Source organism: Ornithodoros turicata, chromosome 2, assembly GCF_037126465.1.
Source record: "Ornithodoros turicata isolate Travis chromosome 2, ASM3712646v1, whole genome shotgun sequence".
NCBI classification, from domain to species: Eukaryota; Metazoa; Arthropoda; class Arachnida; order Ixodida; family Argasidae; genus Ornithodoros; species Ornithodoros turicata.
Window position 1 is genome coordinate 31,013,413 of NC_088202.1, and position 23,415 is coordinate 31,036,827.

Below are 23,415 nucleotides of genomic sequence, written 5' to 3' on the forward strand. Positions count from 1 at the left end.
TTCAAGTATATCTGCACGTGGCAGAGCGCTGTACACAACAGTACTTCGTCGCAGACTGCTGGCATACAAGCTTTTCCGTCAACGTCACTCTCGACTGTAGCTTTACACTTTCAAGATGAACTCCTTGCTGGTGATACTCATAGGTAAGTACTGTTGTAATAAGGAAGAAGCCGAGAAGCAAATTGATTGTTCCTCTTATCTTTTGTTCTGAAAGAATTTGACTGGGGCTTACGTATGTGGGTATAATGTTGGTAATATAATAGCGAGTTCGTCAAACAGTAAGTCCTTCATGGTAGCAGTTCCGAAAGCACGCCGTTCCTTTCGAAGTGTTTGACATTGTAATTTTGCCTGTATTTGACAGCTCCCTTATGGTATCGTACATAGGGATAGGGTTTTGTTGAAATTGCTGCACTGAGTCATTGGTATTGTTCCGTATTCGACAGCGTTATACATCTCACTTCAGTATAAAAAGCGAGAAACTTTGTTATCTATGTAGTATAGTATCCACACAAGGAAAACCCACGAACCTAGTGTCGGCAGTGAGATATTTCTTAGGGGCATCATAGTGAGCACATGGACGACTGTCCCAGAGAGTGTCATCTGGGACAAGTGGACTACAGGCTCCATATGCAGCACCACCCTGCGACAGGGTAGATATAGTGTGACGAGGGGTTCCGATTTAGCATTGCAATTGTGGGTATGTTGGATAGCTCTAGACTGCAGATAGCAGGATACCAATACCACAATACTACATTTACCTTCAGCAGGGTGGCGTGGGGCATTCTGTAGTGCCTGCACGGACGTAACAGTATTTTTTGAAGAACGCATGCCGAGTGCACCGACCCTCAGGTAGCAGTCGAGTGCAGTGATGTGTGAACTCAAGCACCTTACTTTTCGACAGCAGGAGAATCGCCAGTTGCCTTTAATATCGCAATGAGAAATGATGGATGCGAAGATACGGTGATAGAATGGAAGCCCAGAAATGAACACCTTCAACAGGGAAGGCAGCCTCGCGACAAGAGCAATTGGTGTGCATTTCGTATGCCCTAAAGTAATAGAAGTCACCCTTACACATCAGGCACAACTTGTCGATCAAGACTAATTTCCAAAAGAATACTGGAACACTTTAGAATGTGTCAGATATAAGTGACACAGATGTAAATTAGGTACGGCTAAGGAGCACAAATATGGCCACCTCAGCCTTCACCAGAATGCAGTCCGTGCGATCCAGCCAATACCGGTCGCATTTTCGAAATATTTTCGTCAACAGCCTCTATCATTTTCGCATAAGGCGAAGCGAATGTGAAAGAAAACGAAACGTGCCCACGGATGACCGAGGGTATCCCGATTTTCCATTGTTAAAAATCCACATGTTCAATATCCAATACGTTCAAAATCCCAGATCGGCACACTCTAATGATGGCACCACCTGGAACACGCGTGGGGACCTGTAGTCAACAAACGTGAGGTAACATTGATCTCACTACAGCAATATATAGTCTCTCGTGACTAACCAAAGTCTATTCGTTATCTGTAGCTCAGCACATTCGCCCTGCTAAGCCTAACCGTCGCTAAAATCTGCATTTCACCTAGTAAAACGACTTTCCTGAAATCCGAAAACATTTCTGAGACCTGATTGATTTGGAAAATTGTAGTGTTGGTACGCTTGAAGATGTGGGATTATGAAATTTGGAATATGAACGCTGGAATATCATGGCATACCACAATGGCCACTTCGATCACGCAAAATGGCAGTTTCGTCAGTTGCTTCTCCTTATTTGCTAATATATACAAATGAGGTGTTCACGTCTGCAAGATTTTCATGTTGTATCTCCTTCGTATTTCCAACAAAAGTATCGGACAAAGTATCGCGCTACTTTTTTTAATAACGTTAGCGGTACTCCGTTACTTTAAAAAGAATTGTATCGATATCGGTATTGCGATACCTTTTACTAAAATAACAAGGATCGGTATCGCGATATCGTATTTTGGCAACGGGTACAATAATGGGTATGCGTGCTTGCAACACAAGCCGCGTTTATATGAACTCGACAGAAACGGGTCGAGTTGGTTTATCGCAGCAAGTACTCTCCCATCAGGCCGTGTCAACCAATCTTCTAGGGAGGGGGATATGAAGATTGACTAAAGAAAAAAGGGAAAGGTGAGCCAGACAGAGGTTGGCTTGATATTGAAAAAGGCGGGAAAGAAAGAAGAAAAAAATGTTGCAGAAACCACTTCGGTGGTTCTCTACGATATGCGAAGCATCGTGTATGAAAACTCACGACGTCACGTACAAGAAGATGCCAGGTTTTGTTTCGATGCCAGATAGCCACAATGCAACTCACGACGTAGCTCACTATGAATAGTACAAGGACACAATTGCGCCGGCACCAATGATGCGACGCTCTTGGACCTCTTTGCATTATTGCCAGCCTTTTTACCGTCGTGTTTCAGTACTGGATTGAGGATACGACTTTCTGTCATGGTCAAGAACGGTGCATTGAAGGGACACATAGACTTGGTCTTGTCCCATCGCCGTGCGCGGTTCCCGGGCGAGGGGCTCCTCTTCTGTGGGTGGTGGGGTTGACTGCTTGCAAGGCCCCACCTCATCTGACACAACAAGTGCCTCAAGATCGGGTTTTACAAACGGTTTATTATAAACGGGTTACAATGTAATCATTGATGTCAGCACCACAGCAGCACGCCACCTAGAAATCGGTTTTGCATTGGTCTAGGTACCAGTGTGAATGAGTGCGTACTGCCGCTCCGTTTACACGCGGCGCGTGTATATATACTCGTACCTCCTAGTTTTGTTACGAGGCCAGAACGTGTACCACTTTTTCGGTGCTCGTAGCGAACGAATGCTGAACGAATTGAAAACTGAAAAATCACACACACTGTCACACGATCACAAGGTGTTGATAAGGTCCGAAGCGTAGAGAGAGCGGAGGAGCGCAGTGGTGGCAGCCCACTGGGTCGGCTGAGGAACGGGACCCAGTAAGGTAGCCAATGAGAGTGCTGCAGTCAAGTTGGGACACACGTCGACAGAGGGCGTCACGTTGTAGAACAGCAACAACTTTATTTTTAAGATGATGAATGAGGAACTTCATCGCCTGGGAGCGATACTTTACCCCATTCCAGATGGTGGTGTGGGGAACACAGTGTACAAGGTGTTGCTGGCACTGTAGGATTCTAGGGATGATTGATGTGAGGAGGTGCGATAAGTCAACTCGACCCGTTTCTGTCAGGCTCATGTCATCGCGGCTACTAAAACGTAGGTACACTACATACAGTGATAAAATGGAAATAAAGATGCACCAATACAAGAGGTTCGAGAAAGCAAGTGCGAATGTGCAGCAGCAACTTGAACGTCAACGTCAGACATCCGCAGAGACAGACTGCGACCTCGCAACGGCGTTGGAGCGAACGATTTCGTTGGGGGCCGTACAGCGTGGTTCCCGTTAGTACCGCTAAGAGACGCTACAGCATGAGTGCACTACGCGAACTCACGATACCTGAGTGCAGCGTGAGTACGATCACAATAATCGCGGTCCTTCGCGTTGCCATTTCAACGTGATGGCAGATTATAACAGAGATGCTGCCACGCCGTGTGAAAACACGCGGGACGCAATCGGCGATCATGATTGTGCCTATCGTGAGTTATCGCGATCATGAGTTATTCTGCCGAGCTTTGTTCTTACCATCACTGCCACCATCACCACACCAAACAAGATATCTACGGTCACTCCAAGACAACATTATCGGGAAAAGAGCGTGCTGATTGCCGCTCAAGACAGTCCTCTGTCTGCTTCCTCATTACCGCTGGTGCCGACATGTCCGAGGATCTACCACAATGCGACAGTGTGCCCTTCAGTTGCCGCCTTCTTGTAAACTTGCAGGATGTCAGAGACGGACAGGACTGAGGGAGCTACCTATCCCCAAGTGTGCTGCACAGTGGAGCGCGGGTCTTAAATCTGGAAAGATGAGCCAGTACTGAGCAGAACTGGCTTAATATTCTTTTTTTTTTTTCATGGCGAAGAGAATGGTGTAGAGTTCAGCACACGTAGAAAGATGGCATGTCCTGTGCGAAAGGTGGAAACCACAGGAGAGCCACTCAGAGGAGATGACAAAGGCTGAGAACCCGTCAGTGAAAACTAATGTTGACGTCGCATAATCCTCCTTGATCATTCCCAGGTAAGCGGGGTGGCTTCAACAAAATCATGTGTAGAGGACGATGGTCTTCCTCTACATGAGCCCCGACCGGCGATGATGGTATGCCACGGAGAGGCGTTGACGGTGGCCTATCTCCATGGCCGCGCCGGTGGAACTGAGGCAGGTGCTTCAGGCGCGTGGCCATCTTCGTCATTGTCCACGGCCCGCTACAGTGCTCCCCGGCCGCGACAACAGAGCAAAGTGCTCGCCTGCCGGTTTCGGGAGTCGCAGCCGCCGACGCCACGGCACGCATTAGCCGGCGTCTCGGCAGTTTTCACGGCAGTCCTCACGGGTACAGAGCATCACTTCCTGGGACCCTATGAGCTCACGCTCCCGTGCCGGTTGCGGCACCCCATGCCACGACTCTGACGCCCAACGATTCGCCCTCCATCTGCCTCGCTCATCGAGAGCTTCACGCAACGGGTATTCTGCTGTCCCACGAATTCGTCCAGTAGTGCACGTCATCCACGGCCGCTCTCTCGCTCTCTCCCTCCGGTGTAGACGCAGTTCACCATTCTTCTTCTTTCTCGCCGCTCCGCGCCTGGGGACAATGACGAAGATGGCCACGCGCCTGAAGCACCAGCCTCAGTTCCACCTGCGCAGCCATGGAGATAGGCCACCGTTAACGCCTCTCCGTGGCATACCATCATCGCCGGTCGGGGCTCATGTATAGGAAGACCATCGTCCTCTACACATGGAAAACGGAAGGGTGGATCAGGTATCGAACGCCCAATTGACTGGAAGACTGCCAGCACTGTCTTCTTGTGCACCTGAGCTCCTTTAACGGATGTGATTAGATCAAGAATCGAATCTACTGCTGTCCTGTGCCGAAGGAAATCTGACATTGCTTGCTGAAATAAGAAGCGATGTTCTAGCCGCCACTACAGTCTAGAATGTAACATGCGCTTCATTAACTTACCAAGGTAGCTACTTAGTCTCACTGGTCTAAAGGAGGATAACTGCGATGGCGATTTACCCGTTCCAGCAGTAAAATACCGTGCGCTAGCTTCCACCCCTCAGGTACTTTCCCAGATCTCCATGAGTTATTAACTACTTCCTGCACATACTTCTGATATTTCTGGTCGAGGTTACGGAGAGCTCTGTAGGCCAGACCTAGAAAGGATCGAACCTGAGACAGCAGTAGTGCACTTCTGAGCCGGGCTACCGACAAGTCCATAACCAGGTCCGAATTACGTACTGACAGGAGAGGCAGCTTGGATCCCTTCGACTAAGGCAGTCACATGGGCAGCGAAGCACGGAGTACCTGCAGCCTTCGTCGGAGCAGTGGTGTTCCAGAAAAGCCTGAGCCACGTCGTCTTCGAACGTAGAGGAGTATAACGCAAACGCACCCAGCTGATGGGTTGTTCGTGGGTTGCTTAAACTTCTTGCCACACGCCATATCTCCGCAGGGTAACAAACGGTAACCACCTTCCGCAGAACTGCCTCTAGGGCTTACGGTCAACCGCCGCAGTTCCTTAGTGACTGCTTTCCTCGTGCGGCGGGTTTCTGAATGTCTTCGAGCAACGCACTTCGACGGGGTGTAAACTCCGCACATCGACGTTATGCCCACTGCTGTTCAACTCTAGGGTTTGTGCCGAGGTGACCAGGGATGACTTTAACATCCTTTCTTGACGAGCGAAGGACCTCCTCGATGCTGCTACCATGTCGACTGCCGATACGGCGTCCCGGGTGCTGGATGTACAAAAGGCTTCTCGTACAGTAAAATGAGTAACCCTTATTAAAAGGAAGGTATGTGTTGCCGACGATGTATCCTGCCATCTTGTCCTTAAATGTTTCTGTGAGGCTGTTTCTTTCATCTTTTGAAAGCTCCGTTAATCAGGCCCTCATACCTGTTTCGATATTTCAGCGTGCTGCTTCTGAGGTTAGGTATAGCGGTTCCGTCGACAGAAATCTATATTAGAGCATCCACATGCTCATAGAAAAGTCGAGAACGCTGTGATTATTGTTCATATATATTATTGTTCATATATATTATTGTTTATATATATTATTGTTCATGACAGAGAAAGTCTCTTCCACAGCTGCAGTTCCAATAGGCAAAAGCACAACCCTCTTAGCTGCCGCCGACAACAACGGGAACATTTGTTTAAGTTCCTCCAGCGTCACTGAGTATTTGTCGCACATTCATATCGATACACTCACCTGCCAAAACAGAATATGGTTGTTGGAAAACGATGAACAGGGCGCGGGGCTCGGACGTCAGCTGTGTGACATCATCTTTGTGACATCATCTGCACGCTATAGACTTCGATTCACATTTCAGTCATCATCACCGCAATAAACGGTCTCTTCAACTGGACTCGGAGTTCAACACTACTTTCAACAGTTTTTTTTTTCTTTTCTTTTTTTTTCGTGCTGAAACCTGGGAAGAAGGGCTCGGAACGATTCAAGATCCTCGAAGTGGAATTATGAAACGGCCACGGAAACAACGGGCACCGGTGCGTGCAAGGATCACGAAGCTTACAGAGGACATAGGAGCAGTTCTTCCCCAATAGCATTGGGGTAGCATTCTGCTCAATGAGCGGAAGTCATCCCCATATCATTGTCATCGTGTATCTCGCTTCCTCCCTCTTACACGATCTGCTTCAACGAGAAAATAATTAGAAGTTAAACTCGATCTCCTTACTACGAAAGCTTCGGTCATTGAAGATATGAACCAGGAAATAGCAGACATCATCGGCGCGGCTGAAACGGAGGCCGATGACTGCGGCAGGTACCTACAAGCCATGACTACGGCTAAGCTGGCAGCCGGATGCTACCTTACCGGAACAAGAGATGAAGCTGCAACAGCGACCGCTATTCAAGGATCTGCTGGATGAGTACACCACATCGAGCGAGTTTACAAAAGCTACACATGGAAGCCTTCAACGGCTAATTGCCTGCTTGGCAGTTCTTGTGGGACCAATTCACGGCTGCTGTCCACAACAACCTAGCACTGGCAAACGTGGTGAAATTCCACTACTTACGTTCTCTAGTCAAGGGCAATGCCGAACAACAACTTTATTCTGAGATGATGAGTGGGGAGGAAGGAATCCATCAAAGGTAGAGATCCTGAAGAAGCAGTTTGGAAATTGGGAACGATTAGTCTCGGATCATCTCAGTCAAAATTTAAAGAGCTTGGCGGTATTTGAAAGTTCTTACACCATTGTAAGAGTACTTAAGACCGCACTGTGGAAAAAGCTTTCGCACATGCTTGAACTTGAATTCGCAACCCAGTGCACAGAGTCCAGAAGGCCATGCTGTTTCAACTACAGCAGCTGATTCTCAGTTACTTAGCTTGTTACTAACATTCCTCCAGAGGGAAATTGAATTCAGAGGAAGCTGGGACGGAAGGACTCCACACAACTGCAATAATCTTCGATGCGATCACCTTGCGTATGTCGCTCTGTCTTTCCTGTGTACTCTGCGGCTCTAAGCAGGATTCAGTGCACACTACCGTTTTATCGCCTTCGGAAAAGATTCTAAACCTGAAGAAGTCTGATTGCTGTTTTCGTTGGTGAAAGAAATATCATGTAGCCAAAATGTACGGATCGGCGTTCAGACTAACTTGTGAAACATGTGAAGAAAAGCACCTAACAAAATTGTGCTGCAAGGCTCCTACGTCAACGAACGTATCGACAAGCGAAGAACCTGGAGCATCTGAAGCACCTGGACACCCTCCTCTTATGACAGCTAATGGGACGGTGGAGATAGGGGGCCTCAAACTAGATCAGCTTTCTTCCAAGACCCTCCCAGAACGTGCTGCTGTACAGAGAGGCCAGCGGCAAAGGGCTAAGCGTGGTACACCGAAGAGACATAACATGGGCGACTCGGTCAAGAAGCCTGTGCGCGCCAACCGGGTGCTCGGACCTGTCAAATGGTTTAAAGTGAAGAACGGCTATGGATTTATCAACCGGGACGACATCCACGAGGGCGTTTTCACTCATCAGACGGCCATCAGTCGCAACATCCCACAAATGCGCAGCGTTGGTGAGAGAGAGGTGGTTGAGCTCAACGTCGTCGTTGGAGGGAAACGGCGTGAAGCGACAGACGTGACTGTGCCCGATAGAGAAGCCGTTCCAGGAAATCCGTATTTTGCAGGCCGGCGTCGTTTGCATGGACGCTGGTTCCCCATAACACGTCGCTCGATGTCTCGCAGAGGACCACCATCACAGTAGACGGAAGACCTTCCCGGCATCAAGCATCTGCTACTGTAGCGTCGATTACCCATACCGAGATCTTTTAACTACCGCCGCTTTAGACGTCTACCACGGAATGCCCTTCAACGTAACCTTCGCAGGGCGTGTGAGTACGAAGAGAATGACGACATCAGAGACCAGCGAGTAGAACGCAGGCCGCCAAGCATGTACTCCGGAAGGTATTTCCGTATTTCGTATTCCGTATTTTGTAGCAGACGATCAGGGAGTGAACATGACGGGGTAGAGAAATAGGGGTAACAAACCACGTCTAGAAGGTAGGACGGCGTGCTCCTTTAGGAGGCCTTCATTTAGACCGCGTCTAAGACGTCGTCGGTCGGCATATCGAGGCAGAAGGGAGGTGGACCCACCGGCGTTGGCAGGAATGCCCGTGCTCTCAGCAGTGACCAATCATCGGGAGAAAGCATCGTCGAGACCAAAGATTTTTCCTAAGAAACGACTCGAAAGGCGGGCGAGGATCCCACAAAGGAAGAAGCAGTGCGACTAGATTGTGGAGCTGCCTTCAGCTCATCGTCTACGTGCACTGCATCCGACACTGGTGGTCTGGTGCTCTTGGTACCATTCGGTAAATTAAGGGGCCCGTGCTTGTTTTGTGGCATTTTCTCCTGGCAGAGATGGCCTAGTACGAGCCTGCAACATATAGCTACCGACGCATGCATTCTACAACGACCAGTGCAGCACGTTCGCAACCTGGAAAAATCTGCACGCGCTAGACTTCGATTCGCATGTCAGTCATCATCACCGCAATAAACTGGACTGGACTCGGAGTTCCTCTTTACTTTCAACAATGGTTTCTGAACTCAAACACGCTTCTTGGCCACATCGGCTCACGGAAGGAGTCTATATGAATCCTATAACACTCGTAGACGAGAGTTGGTGCGTGTTCTGTGGACTACTTTTCACAGCTGTAGCAAGAGCACCTGATCTGTCCACGGATGCCGCCAATGCTACGAGGTCTGGCCAATCCATAGTCGTGCGAGAAATTTCTGAGCGAAACTAATAGTAAGCTAGTTTCAGCGTACACTATAAGGCATCCGACTGTATATAAGCCTGTCTGTTGGCCTGTATCGTCAACTGTGTCTCCACATCAGGTGCTCCGGACCGTGATGCCATAGTTGACAATGTCATCAGATGAACCCGGCTTTGTTCGTGTTTAAGGGCTTTGGCACTGGGTTTTCTTGATGCCTCAAGTACACCAATTCTGTTATCCAGGGCCCAGTCTTTTCCGCGGCGTTTTCAAAGCCCTCTTTGCTCCTGCATCCTTCAGGTGTGCGTTCGATCCAGTTGTACTTCTTGTAGGCTGATAAGCTGCGTGCGTTGCCACTGTGGCTGAGTTTTCGACCCAACAAAGATCCCGCACTCAAGAACTCAGAACGCTCCCCTGACACTGAGAAGGACTCGTGCAAATTAGCACGGGTAGTCGATGCGAAGACGGATATCACCTCATTTGCAACATTCGATGGAATAACAAATATATTTATAGTGGTACATGCCTGCCATTCTACGAATGTTTAGTCCGGAAGAGCCTGCAATAATACTTTCTGTCGCAACTTTGCGTGAAGAGTCGTATGAACGTCGGTTAGCGTACACTGAAGCACCCAACAACGCTTACCGCGTTTTGTGTGCCTTGAACTATCCCTGTTGTCTCCAGTGACTTCCGCTACTTGCACAGCATCGTTTTCAGGGACCCTTTGTCATGTGCTCGGCTCACTCTACGCCTCTAACAGTATCACGGCTAGCCAATTTGCGTATATCAACGCCTCTATCCGGCAGTTGCTGCAGAGGCGCTCAACTAAGAGCCACGTCCTTTGCTTGCGGCGAACACACTCAGACAAGGACGACAGTTTGGACACGTCGAGGTCCTCGTGTCGGATTATGTACCAACCTGGCCGTTTATTAATTCATGTAGAGTCAGTCACGTACATTAATTGTGTTGAACGAGGCTCCAGTTCCGCCGCGTCGCACGGAACGTTGAGATACTTAACCCGACTGCCACACGAGGCCCAATGCACCGACAGCGCCAATATGGTCACGTTACCCCATTTCTCTAATTGTCTGATGAGCACGAGAAGCCACCGGTCCGCAAAAACACGTTTTCGATTCTCCTAGTATAGGTTCGCTCTTAATATATCAAGGGGATAGGCAAAAAATGATTTATGCAGAGGTGCTATCACCGCGGATCTCGCTTCAAGGTACTGGGGAGGTACACCTACAAGATGCTTGTTGGTCCTAGACCGAGCGGAAGAGCCGCCGTTTCTTCTGCAGGGACCCCACTGCTCTTGCTCTCCTCGGGGTCTCAGAAAGAAGTCACATGTCCCAAGCATTGTGGCAAAGGCCCTTGTACAGGAAGCCATCTTGGAAAAGAACGAGGGTCCACTGGAAATCGACACCGACGGGTCCACAAATGCCCTTACCGGAAGTATGTTTATAAGTCCCAAACGTCGCCACACCAGCATTGGACAGCTGTTTCGGCCTTATTGGGCCTTCATCAGCAATGCGTAGGTGGGCGACGTTTGAGCGAGTGGCGTCGGAAGGTCACGTGGAACGTGATATCCTCCCGTCAGGGTGAGAAACTCACCTCTGAAAGCCCAGTGCGAAGCCGTGCAGTCAACGTGCAGCCAAAGAGCCCATGCTATTTTTCTTCACTTACCGGAAGTAGTACGACAGCGTTCTGGTGCCCTGCACTTGAGTACTCGTGCGGCGGCCGCATCGACACTCAAGTGTCTTCTGCCTTAGCCAAGCTCGTAGCCATCAAGCAGGCCTTACAATTCCTACTCAACGTCGCAGACAACAGCGCTATTGTGCTTACGTAATTCAAGTGCTCTCTTCAGCGCATAAGTAATTCCCGCGTCGACGACCCCATAGCACGTACCATACTGATGATGATGATCATCATCATGGCACATACCATACTGGAGATATGGGAAAAGCAAAGAACAACGGTATTGCCGTGGGTTTTCAATGGGTTCCTACCCATGCACAAAATTCACGAAACGAAAGCTGACACGATCGTAAAGAACTCCCACAATCTCCCTCCTGAGGTCCCTGCACCTCTGGACCCACGGCATAATAGGAATCAGTTCTGTGCGTACATCCGAGAAATCCGTCTCACTGGTTATCCGGAAGCGCGGCCCTTCTCCCAACCATGCCCCCGTGAAGGATCTCAACCGGAAGCGATCTACCCTCCTCCAGAGACTCCGATGCAGACTCCATTCCGTTCGGACACCCGCCTTTCGCTGCAAACTAGGCTTCTCGTCATCGCCATGCTGTGAGACGTGTTTCTGTTTCGGTGACCTGGCGCACATGCTCATGGACTGTGCAGTGTCTCAAGCAGCAAGAGACACCTTGACCTCGAGTTTCAGAGCCTTACCACTTCGCTGTGACGAGACTTTGACGAGACTTTGTAACCACACGGTCCCACCCACATCCGTAGAAAAGCATGAGACGCGCTCCTAGCTTTCGCCTCCTCTGTGGGTCTGTCGTGAACGCTCTCCCTCTCTCTCCCTCCCTTCTTACTTTTTCTTTCTTTCTAAGTTTCTAATTTCTCATTTCTTTTAATTTCTAACCTCTTTATCCTTTCTCTTTTACTCCCTCTTCTTCCCTTCCCCTTTCACAAAGGAGTGAAACTTGCCTGAGCAGGCAGACCTCACTAATCTTCCTTTGAACATCGTACCACCGCCACCACCACCAGAGATGCTGCATTTGAGTTCGTCCCGTCCGTTCTTCTTGTTTCCGCCTCGGCTTCAAGGAACCCCCCGCCTTCTGGTTTTGGGATCCACTGCGAACGTGTTTTTAGAACTTGTTTTAGGTCCCCTTGCAGGGGATGCATAGGACAAAAAAGATGGAAGTGACGCTAAACATTTGGAACCGGGGAGGGGGGAATATGTTTATTAAGAAAAAAGAAAGGAAAGATCAGCCAGGCGGAGGTCGGCTTGCTATTAAAAAAAATGGCAAATTGGGAAGAAAAGAAAATGCAAAGAAAAAGAAGAAAACGAGAAGAGAAAAGGAAAAAAGGGGAAGAAAAGAAAAAAGAAAAGGGGAAGACAAAGAAGGAAACAAAAGAACGAAAAGAAAGAAAAGAAAAGAATTTGGAACAGGATGCTGGGGGTGTCTGTGGATAAATCGCTTGCACTTGCAAACACACAAACTGGGGGACACTTCCCACCATTGCTATTCGCGTGCACAGCGCCCAGGCAAACGTGTCAAACTTGAACGCGTCCATCGATGTACCCGTTGTGGCTGGACGATTTTGCTGCTTGATAATCATTTTGATTTAGCTTGACTGAGTCGGTCAAAGTGAAACGCACGTGAACGTACAAGAGCACTGGACAAGTGGTTGTGTAATGCGCAAATGAGAGGTGATGAAAAAGTGTGCAGTGCAATCTTTGAATGTAACTCGCCCACAAGTTTCGAAGTTTGCGACTTTCACTTCCGAAGTAGTCGGGCTCATCGCATCATATTTCAGATGCACACAAACGCAGTAATCCAATACGGCGGGTTAACTTCTACATGAGACCATTTATGACTCACTATGCCTATTTTTTAGAAGTGGTTATCTGTATTATTAAAATGATATTATGTTCAACATAGTTGCTATGTAATGGTAAGGACGTTTCAAGTGGGGGCGCCTTAACCCGCTCGGCCATGCAGCTGGTTTCTTTCTGTCTTTCCTTGATTCCGCGTTAGTCCGCGAAGCAACTGTGGCTATGAGCGGCACACAGATGTGGAGAGATGGAGAAAGGACAGCAGGAAGGAGTGGGGTGCAGGCGGTTAGTATGCGCCCTAGGCTGACTTCAGTGGGGTACTGCACCGACATTCGTCTGGAAACTCGCAGACCTCAAACCTCAGACAGCACAGTCGGTGGTAGGATTTGAATCCGCTATCTCTCAGTCTTCAGCACGACCTTGGCTACCACCAACGAGCGAGCCGCCTTAACCCGCTCGGCCATGCAGCAGGTTTCAATTCGTAGTAGAAAACACAACGGCTGAGTTAACACACTTGATGTGATGCACGTGAATCTCTAGTACACACGCACTTGCAACGTGCAGTGAAATGGCATACAGAACTGGTCGAAACATTGCAGAAAGTAGGCTGCCAGGAGGAACCATAAAATATTTATATTCGATTAACGGTGTATTGTCCTTGCGATATTCGATTTACAAAAAAGACCTGAACAAGTGAAAGCCCCATCCATATTTTGTTTTCGTGTTTTGCTGCGCCTGGTTCTGCTATAAATGGCATGGCTTCTTGCACAAGAACGATGATCTATGCTCATCCATGACGCACGAGAGTGACCTCTGATCTGCAAGCCCTCTACATACAGGGCAACTACTTCAGAGACTCAGATCCCGCTTTTTTTTTTTCCTTTATCGCATCACCATCACCATTACTACATCAGAGATCCCTCCAACAAATCTGTGAGGCTGATGAAACCTCATCATTCGCGGAGTACGCTGCGCGCTGCAAGTAGCGGCACGCCGTGCCCGTGGCAAACGAATTATCAATGGGAAATAGGAGCTCACGGCTACCCGCTATGCTAGTCCTCCATGCATCAAATCAGCAGGTCCGACCGGGCGTCCTAAGTCACTAAAATGACACCGCTGGGCGAAAATATTTTGCTTTGTCGTTCATGACTAATTGGTTCATGAACGAGACGATGTTTCGAGCATTGCGATATGCGATTTCAGTGCTCCTTTAAAGTGAATAAACATATAAACATATGGCCTATTTCCAGTGGTGTGACGAATACTATATTAGTCTAGCATTGTACCACTAATTACGTCTATATTATCGCGTTAGCCACTGCTCGAAAAGTCTCCTTATTTGTGGTCGTAAGCCGTAGACCGTGGAGTAAGCTGTACGACCTAGTATCCGTACAGTGTCGTTCACAAGTCGCAGCTGATATCTGTCCGTTTTTGTTTTACAGTCACGCCACTACTCGGTGCGGATTCGAGAAGTATATCTGCGACAGAGCACATGTCGGGACAGTACCATTCAACGGGATGTTCTCGTTGCGCCAATGCGCAAAGGCCCTTTAGAACTATGAGCACAGACATTGGGAGAGCGCAGCAAGAGAGCAATGCTGTACATACTGGTTGGTCGCGCGGCGAGAGTGTGACAGCGCAAAGCTCCAGACGCACACAAAATGCTGCATTGAGCACGGCACAGCAAAGCGCAAGTCTCACGGGAAATAACTGGCCAGCCATGACGGATGGGCAGCAACACGTTGGTTTTGCACACAATATCGGATCGAGCAGAGCACAGCAAAGCGCCGGGTCAACCACGGCAACGCAACAGCACTATCACAGTCAAAGAGAAAGCACCAGGTCGACTATGCAGGATGCGCAGCAAGCCACCAGTTTTACACAGAATAACAGGTTCAGCACGACGGGGGGACGGAAAGGCATCAGTCCTGCGCAAGGAGAGGTGGCAGAGGAAAGTGCCACTTCTGCTCGATATGGCGGGTCAACCATGGAAAGAGAACACTATTCTTCCAATCAAGGGGAACATTTCAGGTCGGGCGTGCAGGCTACACGGGAAGACACCAGTCTAAGGCAAAATAATGAGTTAAGCACGACAGGGGGGCTACAGGACGGCAGCTTTACACAAGATGACTTGTCAAGCACTACGGGTGGGCAGCAAAGCACCGGTCGTGTAGAAAACACCAGATACACAGCACAGCAAAGCCCGAATTCTTTGCGACATGCCGAGTCAAACATGAGAAGAGAACATCATTCCTCTGACCAAAGACAAAATTTCATATCGACCAGGCAGGCTACACGGCAAGACGCTAATCTAATACAAAATAATGAGTTAAGCACAACAGGTGGACGACAAGGCGCCAGGTTTACACAAGGTGACTTGTCAAGCATTGCGGGTCAGCAGCAACACACTGGTCTTGATGAACACACCAGATACACAGCACAGCAAAGCCCGAATTCTTTGCGACATGCCGAGTCAAACATGAGAAGAGAACATCATTCCTCTGACCAAAGACAAAATTTCATATCGACCAGGCAGGCTACACGGCAAGACGCTAATCTAATACAAAATAATGAGTTAAGCACAACAGGTGGACGACAAGGCGCCAGGTTTACACAAGGTGACTTGTCAAGCATTGCGGGTCAGCAGCAACACACTGGTCTTGATGAACACACCAGATACACAGCACAGCAAAGCCCGAATTCTTTGCGACATGCCGAGTCAAACATGAGAAGAGAACATCATTCCTCTGACCAACGACAAAATTTCATATCGACCAGGCAGGCTACACGGCAAGACGCTAATCTAATACAAAATAATGAGTTGAGCACAACAGGTGGACGACAAGGCGCCAGGTTTACACAAGGTGACTTGTCAAGCATTGCGGGTCAGCAGCAACACACTGGTCTTGATGAACACACCAGATACACAGCACAGCAAAACGCGAATTCTTTGCGAAATGCCGAGTCAAATATGAGAACTGAACAGTATTCCTCCGACCAAAGACAACATTTTATGTCGGCCACGCAGGCTGCACGGCAAGCCGCCAGTTTTACAGAAAATAAAGGCTCAAGCACGACGGATCAACGACAAAGAGTCGATGTCGCACAAAGTGGCGGAACAAGCATAGCGCACCAAGGTACCAGGCTTGAGGAAAACGGCGGGTCCGCTACTATTACTAATGGGCAGGTCTCCAGTAAAACAGCGAAAGTGAGAGAGGCCATTCAGATTGCACGTCAAGTCGCCGGACTTACACAAAATATCTTGTCAATGACGAAAGGTGGAGGACACGTAGGTACTGCTACGCAAATTTCGCAATCGAGCACAGCACGGCAAACGCCAGTTGTATACCGAATAGTCAGGCATGACGGGAGGACGGCAGGGCGCCATTCTTGCTCAAGATGCACTCCTTGCAGCAGATGCCAGAACTACCACAGCGGATCCCGTCGTGGAACGTATATGACTTATCCACACGGGTGAGAAGGGCAAAATATTCACCTCCAACCTGTCAGGGTCGTACCTAATGCGTCCAATAAACAGTCACTGACATGCAATTATCTAGTTTTTCCCTCTTTCGCACACATACACACAATAATTTGTGTATGACCAATGGCTCCAGCAAATGGTTATTGGTTAATTAACGTTAGTTTGATATATGAGTCTCAGATTTGAATACTCTTCGATATAAAACTGGTCACATATAAGTCCCATTTCGTTGAACTTGCTTCAGAAGGTCATTCAGAATACCTATACAGAGGACCTGCGAAACAAGACTTTCCAAACTCCAGGGCAAAATAGATCGAAAATGAATATTGTTAATTTGAGACAAGGTTGGACGGACAGGTTCTAACCCGCTCAAGGTCCACCTACGCATGAATTCGCGAGGGATCTGGGTGAAGGTTGAGGGGGATATACAGGATGTCCCAGCTAAATGCGAACAGATACTTTAAAAATGTATATATCACTTTTTTCGCGATGAAGTCAGTTGCAATATAGCATATGCTGAAGGGCACTCCTTAAGAGGGCGCCAGCAAACTCATAAGGCAACGTCCTCATTAACTTTCAATATTTAACTTTTAATTATAAAAGCTACGAAGTTGTCCCGATGAAAACATCTGGTCCCTTCGGTCACCTGATACCATAGTCGTTTTTAGAACGCAAACCGTTCCATAGATCGTCCGCAAAGAATTCGTTAAGGAACACCTTTTTTTTCTTTATTTTGTTCATTGCGCATCTCCAGAGACGCGTCTTCCCTTCACCCCCAATGTCAGAGGGTGACGGAGCACAGTGTCGCCTCATGCGTCGAGGATGAGCTTTAAAGGGACTATCGCATCCGGAGACATGGGTAGGAAATGGTTACGAGAATGCGTGGCATCATTCGACAATAGATTTCACCGACTTTCTCTGCTGAGAAATGTTCGGGTATTAAATAAACGAGTTTCTTCGATCTGCGAAACCTCTGATGACATCATTGTGACACAGTAGCTAACCGGACCGATGCGAGGGCGGTGCGTCGCCGGAGCCGTTCCCCCATTTTCTCTCGGAGATATCGTCGGCTTTGGAGATGGCGTCGTGCATGGCTACGTGTATGAAACAACCTACTTCTTCGAAAGTGCTGCGAGTTTCGCTCAGTGGTGAAATTGCAACGTGTCGTTGAGTTCGGGAACGCGTCGTGCTGTTCCTGGCTGCAGAATAATCGTCTGAGGCGAACACAGAATTGACATTTCACGGGCCCAAAGACAGGGACACCAAACGAAAGTTGGAAGCAGCAATCGCCGGCAAGCTTCCTGTCGTGGCAGAGAAATCGCACGTTCGGCACGTTTGTTCCTCGCATTTTGTCGACGAAGCGTACGTGGAAGTGGACGTATTGCAATTCTGTATGGGAGTGTCAGTAAAACCACGGCCCCTTGATAGCTTTCTGGTCATGCAGCTCCGTCAAACTAGTTGGCCTAGGGACAACGGGAGCCGCGTGGTGGCGCCGCGATCGGAACGCGGTAGAATCTCCCGCTCGGGCCAGTCATGGGAACGGCAGATTCAGTGTTGTTTTTGCGCTTTTCCAGACATCCTACAAGAACATTAGTTGTTGCAATGGTTTCCTGCTACGTTGCAGCAACTATAATCGAATAATCGTTTTCTGTTCGGCATTATTTTATGCGGAAAGCTGCTGCCGACCACTTCGAGTGGCACGGATGTATTGTCGCGAGTCTCCTATCTTCAAGCCCTCAACCGGATATTCTAGAGCAGTTTATGTGCAAAGGGCACGATTGTAAGGTGATCTGTACTTTACTTAGCGGGTACAGTACCTCTTACAGTTAATTGCGGACAGTTGCTGCGCCCATGAAGGCGTACTACTTGATGCGATCGGCCGATCGCAATCACACCAGTCCTTTCACGAGGTACCAAATGAGTTACTCTCAATTGTTGCCGCGAAGCTGATGAAGACAAAAGTATGGCCTCTAAAAATGTCCCGACTGACAGACATGTCACGAAATTTAACCGCTGTGTCGTTGTCGTTCATCTCTTGTTTTAGTCATCTATCGTCTCGACCTCATTTCTTTTACGAGACTGAAAGGAACCGCCATGTATCCGACTTGCTTCCGTGAATCAATCTCGAGCGGCCTTTTTATCCAGCCATCCTAAACAACTTTAAAGGGACCGAAAAGTGAAAAATAACCCCCATATTTTTGCCAACTGTCGTGCACAACTTCGTTGTTTCATAAGATACAGAAAGCATTACTTCTCAATTCCGCATATTTTTTACGTATAAATATTTTGAAGATTGCCGGAACGTGGACGGTGCTGCCAGCGAACGGCGAAAAAGAGCAACTTGGGTTTCAGGTCCAGGACTCCCAGGGGTTGGTCAACCCTTACCACGTGAGAGTTAATTTTGTAGAGAACAAAGCTGACGCACATTATCTTACAGCTAAACACCATTTTAAAAATGACGCTCACTTCCATAGCTTTTACGTTAATAAAGCATTCAGCTACTTCGCCGCTACGAGCTACGATCCGCCGCGCCATCTGCAAGGCAGTCCGTGTTATCGCGTTTATTGTTTACGTCGTGGGTGGTCGTGTTGGTCGCGCGAAGAGAAGTGAATGACATGTTCGTGGTTGTTGTGTCAATTATTCGAGAGGCCTAAATATGCCTGGTGTAGTTTTGGTGTCCGGGGATGCAAAAATCATGTTCGTTCACCATCGGCGGCGGGTGTTTTCTACCACAAGATTCAAGAGGAGAGTGCGAGAAAACGAATGTGGTTGGAAACACTCGGTTATTAGATGTAGCAGTCGTGTCGTGTGTGCTGAGCTCATTTCGCTGCCGATGACTAAGAAGATGCCGTAGAAGGCGAATTGTGAAGACGTCCGAAGGAAACTGCCGTTCAGTAACCAGTGATTTTGCTTCACCGAGATGACGAGTTCAACACAACGTCTTAGGTATGTACAGGCGTCACACATGTATAAATTATAATATAGCGACGACGTATTCCATTTAACTTATGTTATCCTACTTGTCCCGTACTCAACATTGTCAACATCAACAAATTTAATTTTAGGGGCCTTCCAGTGTTGAAGTGGCGCAAAACTGTTTCGTGTGTGTGTGTGATCCAGGCACTGACAGGACAGAAATAGCTGAAAACAGGTATGCAAAGTCCACACATGGAAGCACTAGATTTGTTACGTGTTCCAGACTTTGTGACATTTTTTTTAGTCTTTGGACAGGTGCAGAACATTCGTGTGACGTCAACAAGGGGAGAAGAAACTGGTGAGAACTACTAGCTTGTTTGAAGGGTACAAGAATACTTCCTGTTGAGATGTAGTTGTGACTTTATGACTAAGGAACGCTAATTAATTTTCTAGAGATGCATCCTCTACACTTGAATGCCCAGTGAAACAGCAAACGTTCGTTGTCTTTGAAGTCCCACTACTGGAATTGTTCAATGTGTGTCAGAGCTGCAGTGAGCCATGCAAGGTTACCACATCATATTGGTCCTAAATTTGCAGAGTTCCCCTATCTCGGACGCAACTGTCATTTCTCTTTATTGCTCTTCCGATCCTACCTTCTCAGAGGTTAATGTGGTTCACCATACACTGCATGGGTACTGCCTTTCTCTATACTCATGCTTTCGGTTTCTTGTTCTGTTGAATAAATCTTCACTTGAGTTTGAGATCCATCACGCTGTCTACTGTGTTTGCCCCTCATCTATATTGATGTGCTGTAACGGTATAGCACATCGACATGCCAACAGCCTACCAAACAACCTTGCTTAGTCCTACTTTTGGATGGAAACTACACGATGTGGTAACATATACATATATAAAGTTTTAATCGACGGAGATTTGCTGTTTTTGTACAACCTTCATTGTCCATTTCTTTTGTCTCACTTAGCATGCCTGAAGAAATGTTCTGATCTTCATCAAGATGACAGGTCATTGTTCGATCTGCAGCATTATTGTTCCTGTAATCTTTTCACCAACAGAGAATACAAAAGTGAACAAATGGTAAAATACAACTAGCTTGTTAAATTCAAAAGGGAAAGACGAAACTGTTTATATGTCTCTTGTTTATTTTGTTGCAGGTTTTACAACTCCAACTACAAGTACGTCAAAACATCAGAGGGCAGGAAGTCCTACTCTGTTTCCTAAATCTCTGGACAATAAAAAAGAAAGATATAGTTTGAGTTGTGACAATATGTTGCTTCTGCTCTTATATTATATTTCAATTAAATGTTATGATGCATTTGTAGTGTACACTGAAGCCAGTTTCAATTTGCCGGGCTGTCAAAAGTACTTTACAAAAGTACATCTCAATTACAGTAACTTATGCAATAAATAATTTGGCCATTTTGGAGTACTATGCACACCAATGGTGCATGGTTAACTTTGAAAACAGATCAACGGTTGATAATACTTGAAGTCAGCCCTCAAGTCCTTCTTTACAAATGTTAGTTGGTGACATCTAATGGGTGACGTGATAATGAATGAGTTACAAGTACTACTCCGTTTAGCAAAACAGAGTTAATTAAGTGTTAGATCCCAATCTTGGTTCAATTATTAGTTGACATTTGGAAACGTGGTCACTAAGAAGTATACTAAAAGGTTATGAACACAGTTCAAGTGAATGACACTGATGAGAATTATCTTACTTACTCCTCACATGAGACTCAATAGAGACATGAGTATAACCTACAAATACATCTATGCCCACAGGTTACTTAACCCTCCAGGAACAAACTAGTAATTATAATATGCTGTTCCTGAAGAAATAAAGGTTTTCCGTTCAAGTAGCGCGTAAAGACCACACGGCGCTGCCGTGTATGTTGCCATGCTCTTCGGTTTCTCGGATGTATGTAAATGACACTTGCAGTACCTCGGTGTCAAGGCACAGTATTTCGAAATATTCGTTAGTTCTGATGCAATCGTCTGTCTGCTTTTCACACGCATTCTCTACCCCTCTGCAACAAAAACCGTAGTATCCATCCGTAGTATCCGTCGGTTTGCATTTCACACATGAACCCCTGCACGACGAAAAAACAGCGCTTGTTTCGGCTTACACAAGTGTTTCTCCCTGATACATGGTAATTTCACAAAGCAGTTCATGTTCACGGGACGGTGAGCTACTGCTGAGGATGAATGTGACTCCGATTAATCTCTGGACGAGGAATCTTCTGCTGCGAAGAACACACTTTCCAGCACGCTAACGCACGAACAACAGTTCTGTGTGAGCGACAGTTCTCGAATGCGGAATTCCAGCGCACTCATGTACAAGAGGCTCGACATTCTCGACGTAGAAAGTGGTCACAAATGCCCACTGCCATTTTCGTTTTCGCCGGATAAGCGCCCGGAAGTGCGCGTATTACATGCGTCCTCGACAGATGGCGCGGGGTCATGCAATTGTTGACAGACTGCTCGGTTTCCTACTAGGTCCCTGGACATGCAATTATGGAAAATTCGATTACAGAAAAACTACAGCGATTTCAGCGGAGTTCTTTGATATTTGAACTTTTGAAGGTTCAAGCTTTTCGCTGAACATAAAGTTTCGATAGGTTTATATTCACTTTTCGGTCCCTTTAATAATGCGTACTTTATTTTGCGTGTAAAGGACTTTCTACAGTTAATCGCAGACAGTTACATGACCACTTAGAGGCCGCGTTCACATGTAGCAACTCGGTAGCTCCACCCACAACCAACCTTACGGCGACATGAGAGTGTAGAAGCTGCGTGACGAGGAAGCTATCAAGAGACCGTGGTAAAACGAAAGAGGCTAAAGCCCGATGCTGCGCCCACATTGTTCCATGAGCAAATGGACACAACCGACGTGCCGGATGAGCAGGTAAGCATTTGTTTTCAGTCCATCTCGAATGAAACCCCACAAAAGTGTGGTGTATTGATATAATAGGCCAGAAGTGGCTCCAGGTAGACTGGGTGTGGCTCGAGTAAGATAAGACTGTGCGCCGTCGAGACGCGCGAGATCTAGATGACTCAATGTAAACACATACACTCGGAATGTAAGCACGTAAAATAAAGCGAAGAGTATCGCACGAGATGCCGGTTGTGCTGTTCGGGGATCAACTCCCAACAATATAACAAAAAGTATGTATGGCGGTACGCTTTCTTCACGCTCTTTCCGCGGATTTCAGCCATTCGTTTCTGCAAACGTGCATCGGAATATGTATGAACCTCGGCCGGACCCCCTTAGGCCCCACCAGCACCACACGTAAATTTTTGACGACATTCCTCTAACTTTTCCGGTTGCGACATTCAAATTCACTGCGATATATTCTTACAGAAAAAGTTTCTCCCGTCTTTCTTTGCTCATGTAACCTAGCATGCACTCACCGTCATTTTTGTAAGCCAGAGAGAGCCAAGGAGGCAGCTTTCCAACAGAATAGCGCCATTCGGCATTACGCTTTTATGCAACATATTGTCCAACATCAAGTGCTCAATTTCTATCTTAGTCGCTGATGCGCCACGAAAACCCGAATCACCCATGAATTTCTATCACAGGTGGAGACACGCAGCGTGATGGAATCTGCTTCAGGTGGTGAGTATGAAAGCTTCCATTTATTAGGAAAGTTTAATATCATGTGTTGTACGGTGAATGAAATGTGAATTCTGAGTCACAGTGAATGTTCATGTTGTGAAACCGGCAGCTTATGGAGGAGTATCAGCCTCTGCGAGTGATATATGTATTGCTCACATACTGTCATGTCTTGATGTTATATTGTGAATTTTTATTTTTAGGTTCCAGAAGTGATGCTTCCACCTACGTCACACGCTGAACGAACCATTCAAACTAAACTAAAAAAGGCCCTTTTCAGGGCCACAACATGTTTTATGCAGAGACAAGCATTGCGTTATGAACCCACCAACGTGCACATTATTGGTTTTGGTCCAGCTGCAAACAATTTCTGAATTGTGTTGCTGATCCTAATGTACTGTTTTTTAATTCAATTTTAGCAACTGGCTATGAACGGCGTCTAATAAACTATATGCACACCTATGACTT

At 47.3% G+C, this 23,415-nt stretch overlaps 1 protein-coding gene across 1 annotated transcript; it reads left to right on the plus strand.

The window, feature by feature from the left end:
* Nucleotides 1–16,465, plus strand: LOC135383294 (uncharacterized). The gene is made up of 2 exons (XM_064612813.1): nt 1–143; nt 14,356–16,465. Exons 1-2 carry the CDS (start codon nt 116–118, stop codon nt 16,389–16,391), a joined length of 2,064 nt encoding a protein of 687 aa, XP_064468883.1. The 5' UTR covers nt 1–115; the 3' UTR covers nt 16,392–16,465.
* Nucleotides 16,466–23,415: the final 6,950 nt, after the last annotated feature.

What these genes read in the sequence shown, in the direction of transcription:
- LOC135383294 (XM_064612813.1), top strand. Translation starts at nt 116, where the DNA reads ATGAACTCCTTGCTGGTGATACTCATAG. An exon ending in CTTGCTGGTGATACTCATAG is followed by an intron (nt 144 to 14,355) that starts GTAAGTACTGTT and finishes TTTGTTTTACAG; the next exon opens with TCACGCCACTACTCGGTGCG.